This window comes from Lactuca serriola, chromosome 2 (assembly GCF_051521515.1).
Source record: "Lactuca serriola cultivar US96UC23 chromosome 2, Lser_US96UC23_V15, whole genome shotgun sequence".
Lineage (NCBI taxonomy): Eukaryota > Viridiplantae > Streptophyta > Magnoliopsida > Asterales > Asteraceae > Lactuca > Lactuca serriola.
This window is the reverse complement of record NC_136409.1, coordinates 67,644,354-67,654,378: the sequence shown is the minus strand read 5'-3', so window position 1 is coordinate 67,654,378 and position 10,025 is coordinate 67,644,354. Positions and strand designations below refer to the sequence as shown.

Sequence of the window (10,025 nt, the reverse complement as noted above, 5' to 3'; positions counted from 1 at the left end):
AACATTTTTATACTCCTAGGATGACGGAAAGTACCCAAGTGAAGGATCATCTAGATAACTTCAAATAGGATTATCTTGGATATACAAGGTGTAAATATAAAGATTGAAGATGAAGATCAAGCACTTATCCTCTTATGTCACTGCCGAATTCTTTTGAGAATTCCATTGATACCATGTTGTATGGTAGGAAAGTGATCACTATGACTAATGTGAAGCTCCAATCTACCAACATTCCTATTATTTCGATGCAGGAAATTTGGAAACCAACTTTCATAAAGACCAAATCTTTAATAGTGAAAAATAGGCAATCTACTTTGAGCATTACAACATCATAAGTTCATTTCTTTTTGTTGTGGCATCCTACTTTTTATTAAGGTGCTCTACTTTGAAAATTTTACTGAATTATAACATTGTATTTTCAATTATTTTCTCATTACAACATTATACGTTGTAAAATCTACACTGAAAGCTGCTTTTTGTCAGGATGACATTGCTATAAAAGTGTAGATTTTTTAGAGGGGAGAAACAAAAGTATGATGCTATAACGAATAAGTAAATGAAAGTACAATCGTATTACATGGATCTAAACCTGCTCTAAATGTAGCTTCTTCCATCGGTATTTCATGCTTAAGAGAACCCTTGGTGAAGGAACAAGAAGCAATGGCTCATGTTTTACAAAACCTAGAAATTATCGAAAATGGGCTAATTAATGGGAAGAAATTCTTTGGCGGAGAAGCTATTAGCAATTGGATTCTTAGATCTTGCATTTGGATGGATTGTAAATTATCATGGAATATTTGATGAAAAAGTTGTATGATTCTCTTAGATGAAGAAAAGTCTCTACTTATAGTGTCATGGAAAGATAACTTTTCTAATATGCCAATAATTAAAATTTTTTGGCCAGATCGAGAGAAGTTGGTTACCAAGTTTGAGAGAAGATGGTTACCAAGTTTGAGATAAGTTGGTTACCATGCTCTGGCTCATGTGTTAGTTTTACATTTCTAAGTGAACGATCTGATAAAGATTTTTTGTCTAGGTAAATCAATAATATTATGATAGTTTTTAGTAGTGATGCCTTACATTTAGTTGTTACTAGTGTGGTTTGGAAAAAAGTAAGATATCTTAATTTTGTACGCTCAATACAATCACATTTGTTATATTATTTATTAAATTTGACAAGGCAAGACAACACATGAGTAAACATAACATACCTTGTAATTTTTTTGTCTCGCCCCCACCTAGACTTCTCAATTTTTGATATATACTTAGTCACAGTATGGCAATCCTTACAAACCCGTATCCAGGTATCGTATTTCAACAATCCAAACGCAATTGCATGCCTTTTACTATTGACACAAATAATCACCCTTTTTCTCATCCTCTCCGAAATCATGAAAAACAAATATCAAATTACCAATATACTCGTTTTTCTATTAACTCACTAAGTTCCTCATGCAACTTTTTAACTTCTTCATATTGCTCAAAACACTTGTTACCGCTACTAAAAACATAAATTTTTCATCAATATCCAACCAACTACGCCCCAAGTCTTTCTTAAATCCATTCTTTAATTAACTTTCTCACCTTTCTAACTTGATCCTGTTTCCCTAAAGACACATATACATTCGATACCTAAACATAATATCCAAAATTATCTAAATTCAAACTAATTATACATTTCAAAAGCACGTTCTGCAATTTTGGTGACTCCATTTTCTGGGAAACACCAAGTAAAGAACCCCACAAGTGTCGTGTTCGATCTTTGCTTCCATTTGATAATCTTTAGTCATCTGGGCAAACTCATTTGCATTGAGAATGATGAATCGGGGTTAACTTTGCATAGTTCAGAATTTTCACCAAAAATAAACCATGATACATCAAAAATAAATTGCTAAAACCCTTGTTAAAGTAATCTTAAACGCTTCATTAGTGATTGAAAATTGTCATACATTAAGAACAAAAAAACAAAGCCACTAAACTACAATAAAGGAATTGGGGTAATAACTAACAATGCATTAGCTAAATAGAGAAAGCACACATGCATCAAAAGGTCAAAAGATCAATATCCTAGTGAACTTTACAAAATGAAACAGGAAAAAAAATATGAAAACAGTTCACGATAGCTAAACTGCATAAACATGAACTCAAAGCATCATCGATCACCCACTACTAGAAAATGAGGTATCACCAAAGGACAATTATGTCGCTAATCCGTCGCTAAAGGCCATCAGCAACGGATTAGCGACAAAATTACCCGTATTATTGGGTATAATTCTGACTTTTAGTCAAAGGAGGTGACTGATTCAAAGCATACAATTTTATTAGGGGTAGTTTAGTCTTTTGCTTAGAGTATGAATAAGTAAAGGCCATGTTGGCCACGTTTTTTTGAATAGTTTAGATAGGTTTAGTTGGCTCCTATTTTATTGCTTTGACTAGGTAGAGTTTGTTTCCCTTAAAAGTGGAGTAGGCAGCTAGGTACGTGTATATATATTGTATGTTATGATACTGAATAAAGAGTAAGAGGTTAGAAAGATGTAGCCCTATGTATCTGTTTTCCTTCTTCTTTTCTGTTCGTGTACAACAACAACAGAAAACAACTTTTGTTTTCTTTCATATTTAGTTGGAGGTTGCAGGGTTTGTTCCAACACGAAAAACCCTTGTCGCTAATTGCCAGTGACGGATTAGAAACGTATTTAATGACGGATTAGCGATGACACAAATTGTTCAGAGAACCTTCGGATTCCGTTGCTAATCTGTCGCTGATGAGTTATTTAGCTACAAAATAAGTTGTCGGCAAAGCTCATAAAACTAGTGGATTCCATCGCTGATGACATTTTAACCATTAGTTTTGTTGTTCTAAATCTATAAGCAGAATTTACAAGATGAAATTCACTGTAGATATTAAATTTAAAATCCACCTACTAAATTAAATAATGGTATTAGACTAGAAAATCAAGTGTCAGTATATATCTATTTTGAAGTGTCAATGTATACATCGCTTTCAAAGTATTAAGACCAAATTACAAAAATCAGATGTGACAGTCTAATAAGTTGGGTAGGTCACATCCTTGGATGAGTTTTAGAATATCCTTATAAATTTGTTGTTTTTGGCTCAATTTCTTCAAGTTCCACCCTACGCTCATCTTTTATATCCTCGTGAATAAGTTCATCGATAGCCTACAGAGAAAATGATGTTGCTATACGTAAAGGTATCAACATTTTCAAAACCCCAACATAGAATTTCTGGATATATCAAGGTTATGAGTCCAACTGTAAAATAGAAAAGGTTTTTGGAATCTTGTCAGCACTCACCATCATCCATGATGTGCATGAAGAAAAGCTAAAAGAAACAAGCCCAAAAAGGATACCTAACAAAAGGTATAATGGAATTTCTGAAACAAAAACAAGACATATGTAATTAGTGGATTTTGTAACACCCTAAATTCATAAAAAATAGCAAGTACAAAATGTCTAATAATTATTAGGTAAATACATCAAATACCTAAAAATGCAAATCAAACAAAATCAACAAATCCTAGCTATATCATTTCCTAAAAATGAAGCAGTTGTTGATGAAGGTTGGATACTTTGGTAAACACATCTGGATAAGAAGTAGATGTTGATGAAGGTTGACATCAGCCAACTTGTTTCTTGCACAAGGTGCAAATCGAGATAAATGAAGAGAAGGCTCCGGATGCAAGAACTCCGATGAACTCCACCATGGATATGGCTGGAGAATGAAGAATCAATCAAAAAACAATTGATAAATTGAAGGATCGAAATTTCTGATAAAAGAAAAAAAAAGTTCAAATCTCTAATAAATAGAGATGAATGATGAACTAGTGAAACCCAATATCACGAGCTTTGAAGATAAAGAACCGGTAAAACCTATCGGGCTGAAATGAGTGATCAAAATTTTCTAATAACACAAAAAAAAAGATCCAGATCTCTTGATAATAGAGGCGAATGACAGATCAATCAAAATTGATTGATAAATTGTTGAAATGAAAATTGAAAGATGAGCAGAAATATACATGTGTGCATCCTCAACATGAACTCAACGTGAACCAGAAGCATATAAAAGAGGAATCTGGAGATGAGTATAATAATGGAAGGTGAAAGCGGAAAAAAAAGAGACTAGATCTTTTAGTCTGATACCATGTTAGAACTAAGAGATTTGATGAGGAACTAACAGATTTGATGAGAGAGAGAGAGAGAGAGAGAGAGCTTGAGGAAGAAACAGTAGCTTCCAAGTTATTCTTAATAAACTTCCATACTTTCTTATTACAATAACACAACTATATATATATATATATATATATATATATATGGGAAAAGTGAATATACCCTTAAGGGTATATAAGCTTAGGTACCCAAACGCAATATAGTACGTCGTTTTGCATCATATATATATATATATATATATATATATATATATATATATATATATATATATATATATATATATATATATATATATATATTATAATTGTCCAATGTTATTATAATTCAACTTTTAACTCGATTTACTTCCAAGATTTTATAAATTTCACATTTATCTTCCTCTTAAATATTTTTCATTTTCAACTATAATACATATAGTCTAGTAGGTGTTCGACAAAAAGATGTGATGTAAGAGAAAAATAATAGTGAAATTTCGAAAATCTTGAAACTAAATGAAGTCAGGGGTTGAAGTTTAAAAACATTATAATAAATATATCAAACAAAACGACGTATTATGATATGTTTGGGTACCTAAGCTTATATACCCTTAAGGGTATATTCAATTTTCCCTATATATATATATATATATATATATATATATATATATATATATATATATATATATATATATATATATATATTTTGAGTGTATAAAAACCATGTTACAATATATCATGCAGTTAACAAATGCGAACATGGCAAGAGGATTAGTTAAACAACTATGATAAACAACTAAAATAACATAAAACCCATAAACAACTAAAATAACATAAAACCCATATTACAATCTACTATAATAAATAAAGATCTTTTTGTCACATGTCACATTCTCATTCATTTTGCCATATGTCATTTTGTGGTAATTTTAAATTAATTTTTATTACACATGTCATTTTATTGTTTTTCCATTTTATTAAATTCCACATAATTTTAAATGTAATAATAAATGCATATCAATTTTATTTATGAACTTTCCTTCTAATTTCAAAATTACCAAGTTAAAGTTTTATTAATTTCTTTTAATTATTTATCTAAATTATTGCTATAAATTTAAAAGAGAAAAAAAAACACTTGAATTTTTATAATTCAATATTTTTTTTTCATTTTTCTTATAGATTCAAACTTCTTAAATGTTTACAATTTTATATTTAATTTTTATTTTAAATAAACTCATGTAATACATGGGTCTCACACCTAGTATATTAATATTGTAACAGAATATCACTTTGGAAACAATACTCTTAAGTGTATAATATTTTTCTTTGAGCATTTCTATCAAACAAAGGTTTCAATCAACATGTCATTGTCACTACTAGAAAATGGACTTTCAGCGATGGAAAATTCCGTCGCTAATAGCTATCAGCGACGGAATTGGCCGTTGAAAACCCTTGTCGCTAACTGCCAGCGACGGATTTGCGATGGCACACATTGCTGAATCGAACCCTAGATTCCGTCGCTAATAACCATTGGTAATGCGTTGGAAATCCGTCGCTAATCCATCTCAAGTAACCCAACAAATCCGTTGGGAAAAAGTCGCTAAGTTCCGTCGCTAATACATTTTTTATAATTAGGTTTTCTAAATAAAGAAAATGTGATTTTTATATAAAAGAAAATTAAAATTCAACTACTAATTTAAAGATTCATATTCAACTACCAAAAAAAAAGATTCATATTCGATTTCAAAGAATCGAAAAACATCACAAAAATCAAGTGTCATTCTAAATCGATTTCAAAGTATCGAAACCAAGTCACAAAAATCAAATGACAAAGTCTAAACTGATTTCAAAATATCAAAACCAAATCAAAAAAATCAAGTGTCAAGGTCTAATTAGTTGGGTAGGTTACTTCCTTGGGTGAGTTTTAGGATGTCATTATAAATCTTGGTAATTTCTTGTTTTTGGGCCTCAATTTCTTCACGTTCCGCCCTAAACTCATCCTTTATCTCCTCACGAATACGGTCCACAAAAACCTACAAAACAACAATAATTAAGTTTACACATAATTAAACATGAAACCATATATCCAATAAAAGGCAACATACTTTCAACTTGAAAAAAAAAAAAACATAAATTATTAATACTAGCGACATACTTTCAATTTGAAAAAAAAGGTACAAACAATTAAAAGCAACAATAACTAAGTTTATACCTATATAATCTCCAAGTCATATCATTATTCAATTAAAGTACTATACTTTCAAGTTGAAAATATATATCAACAAATAACCTAGAAATATATATCAACAAATGGCAATCTACTTTCAACCTGAATATATATATATATATATATATATATATATATATATATATATATATATATATATATATATATATAGAAACATACTTCCAACCTGAAAATATATCAACAAATAGTAACCTACTTTCAACTTGGAAATATATATCAACAAATAACAACTTACAAATAACAATGTACTACCAAATTGAATTCCAACAGGTAGAGGTGTTTATAGTAAAGTAGTTAGATAGTGAAAAAGTAAAAACAAACCTCTACATTGTCTGGACTTGTACTTGTACTTGGGGCTACTTGAAAAGGCACCATAAACTTGTGTGGATAAAAAACAAAGCCAAATCCAAGTACTCATCCTTTCTTGATACCTCCAGTAACTTTAACCCAAAGTTCATGATCATACGGAGGATGGCTATCAATATCATCACCATATTTAGTCATCGTACAATCCGTATATGCATCCTATTTTATCATAAACCCAATAGTGTCAATTAAGATTAAATACATAACATGATACTTAATTAATTACTTTATTAAAGAGTAAAAAAAAATACCACACTCATCATAGCTTTAGGTGTAACATAGTCATTGTTTGAAGTGCTTTCTTTTGGTTTTTTAGTGCGATGTGTTCTATCAAACAGTTCAAGGCGAGAAGGTGGGCGCTTCAGCTTGGATTCCTACAAAATTTTGAAAAAATGAATCAAATAACAAAAAAATATGTTGAGAATCCGAAATAAAATGACAACCAACACAATTTACAAATATCTTACCAATTTGTCCCTATGATGAGAAATTAGAATTGAACCACAACAGTGTTTGGAAATCGAACCGTGTTCCATTTTGCTTCTATTTGCCTTTCCTGACTCCGACTTACGTTTCCATTTTTCCGTGTTCCAAACTTCATCAATCATTTTTTCCCAGTATTTTGATCTTATCCACTTCGGGTTAAACGGCTTCAAAAGGTACATATCACCTGATGCATTGACATTTTTCGCCTTAACAAGTTTAACAGATTCTTTCCGTGCATTTGTCATTGTATCAGAAAAACGACTTTTCATGACCTCCGTCCACGCACTGTGAATAACTTCATCAGTGTACTTATAAGGATCCCATTGATACAGTCCCTACATAAACATCACTTATATAGTTAGTTATATACCAATTAAACAAGATTAATTGTATTGAATTATAAACATTATTTGGTGCGACTGAGTTATAAATAATATTATGTACAAACCATAAAATGTTGCCATAATGCCTCACTATTAATCGTATCAACATCCTTCCATGTCGTCCATGGGCCATTAAACATCGTCTTCAGTGTAGAAGGGATCGATCGGGATGATAGATGCATCTTCAAATCTAGGAAAAAAAAGCACACCACTAACATTAGTATCATAATTAACATGTAAATATATTTTATATACATATACATACTGTCCAGCAATGTTGAGGCAAATCATCTTCCTCGTCGATGGGTAAATAGGAATTTGATCCAACACATTTGATCCTCTCACCCTTTGAAATGAATCAACAGATTGATCAACAGAATTAGATCCCGGACTTGGTATAGCTCCACTACGAGCACTACCAATAGGTGACTCACCACGTGATACCATATGAAACCCTGAAAAAGAGCATTATCAATGGGTGATTCATATATATGTTTCTAAAACAATACACATTTACATCACAAAACATATAACTATAAGAGTACATATGGATACATCATGAAACATGTATGTTTTCCAAAATCAGCATTATCCAAAAATACATTGGTTCATACTACATTATAATTAATTAAATTTATCTTCTTCCTCTTCATCTCCATCTTCGTCATCTTCATCATCTTCGTCATCTGAACTATATGTTCTTCCTCTTCGCTCAATTCGATATGTTCTTTGCTAGGGCCATTATCAATAACTTGTTCTGCTTCTCCTTCAACAACAAAACATATGGGTTCCTCCACCTCATTTCGTGGGCTTCGATTTGGCTGTCTCTATTTGGGTGACAGTCCCTTGGGGGGAACTGGAAAATAATCGGGAGTAAGAAGTAGGGAAAAGGAAGCGGGAATAAAGAATAGGGAAAAAGAAAACAGCGACCGATTTAGGGTTAAAATCAATGACACATCAGCTAGGGATTATTTCCATCGCTAATCCGTTGCTTATCCGTCACTGAAATCCAGATTTCTTTTTTGATCACTTAATTTGATTTCCGTCGCTGAACCCTATGACATCCGTCGCTAATTTAGCTAGGGATGGCATCCGTCGCTGATTCGGTAAGTGAAAGTCCTTTTTCTTGAAGTGGGTGACATGGTTGAGCCAAAACGAGAAAATAGCTAACAAGTTCCAAATTACTAAATCTATTTTTATAGTTGTTTCTAAGGTTTAATTGATTCTGATTAAGTGGATGACAGCAATTTAACAGATTACTAGAGGATGCTATGCTAACTAACAAATAATAAGAAAAAATAAATAACATTGAAAACAGAGAATAGAACAATAGATATGCTAATTTTGGAACAAATGACAGCAATTTAACAGATAATTGGAGGGGAAAAGGACTCACCAGTGGCATGGCATGAAAGATATTGTGACTATACAACTACCAAGAAATACAAACGTCGTTGTTCTTTGGTTTAGAGAAAATACAAAAGTCGCTGCCACAAATGGGTATGTGCAGACATGTGTCTCCTCCATAACAACCTTTCCTTTGTCGTACGGGTGGTGGTGGCAGAAATCGGTGATGTTGGGTGGGGTAGAAAAAATCGGCAATGTTGGTAGAAATAGGGTAAAGAGAATTGCATACTGAAATTAGGGTAAGATGTTTTCAGGAGAATAATACTGAAATTAGGTTTTAGGGAGACTTCTAATTTCCGTCGTTGATCCCTAGCTAATCCGTCGCTGACTAGCTACGGATTTTTTCCATCGCTGATACCTCATCTTCTAGTGGTGACTTAACCTCATCACCTTTAGTACCATGATCATGTAAGAGCACTTCCATGTATCTACATTCAACAGAATAAACTTACTGTCAACAGTTATGAGTAACAGCTGGAAACTTCATATTCGGTGGGAAAATGAAACATTTAGTTTGCAAACAAGAAATAACCTACAAGTGAGAAGACACCAAAAATCACATTATATTAGTATCACTGACTGACTGAGAAGACAATAGAAGGATACTTGAAACAAGTTTACCAAAGGATAATCAATAAACTACCATACAACTAATGATCATATGAATTTTACAAAAGCATAAATTGAGAAAGCAAAATAAATTATACCATAGAACATAAAACCCCAATTTTAAACTCCTTGACATGGCGACGTTTTAGTATAAATCCTTTAAGCATCTCTTCTTCCTTTTCTTCATGTGAATTATCCCAACACCCGAGCTTTTGATAATATAAGTTAGCTTCCACTAAACAAGACACGTTCACCAACAAAAGCTTCCACAACGTTACGTTACCTTTGATTGTCAATGATAAAATATTAGGAGCATTAATATCAATAATATGAGCGTCGAATGGATTATCAAAATCCATGTATCCA

The 10,025-nt window shown here is 31.8% G+C and overlaps 1 protein-coding gene and 1 long non-coding RNA gene across 2 annotated transcripts; both read right to left on the bottom strand.

The window, feature by feature from the left end:
• Positions 1-2,939: 2,939 nt before the first annotated feature.
• On the bottom strand, positions 2,940-4,263 carry LOC145090322 (uncharacterized). The gene is made up of 2 exons (XR_013701491.1): positions 3,313-4,263; positions 2,940-3,177 (listed from the first exon to the last, which is right to left on the bottom strand). It is a non-coding gene; the product is annotated as an uncharacterized LOC145090322 (long non-coding RNA).
• A 1,667-nt stretch (positions 4,264-5,930) lies between these two features.
• LOC145086339 (uncharacterized) lies at positions 5,931-9,459 on the bottom strand. Its single transcript, XM_079024092.1, has 7 exons — positions 9,040-9,459; positions 7,909-8,098; positions 7,709-7,833; positions 7,242-7,595; positions 7,026-7,148; positions 6,730-6,933; positions 5,931-6,193 (listed from the first exon to the last, which is right to left on the bottom strand). Exons 3-6 carry the CDS (start codon positions 7,823-7,825, stop codon positions 6,823-6,825), a joined length of 705 nt encoding a protein of 234 aa, XP_078880218.1. The 5' UTR covers positions 7,826-7,833; positions 7,909-8,098; positions 9,040-9,459; the 3' UTR covers positions 5,931-6,193; positions 6,730-6,822.
• Positions 9,460-10,025: the final 566 nt, after the last annotated feature.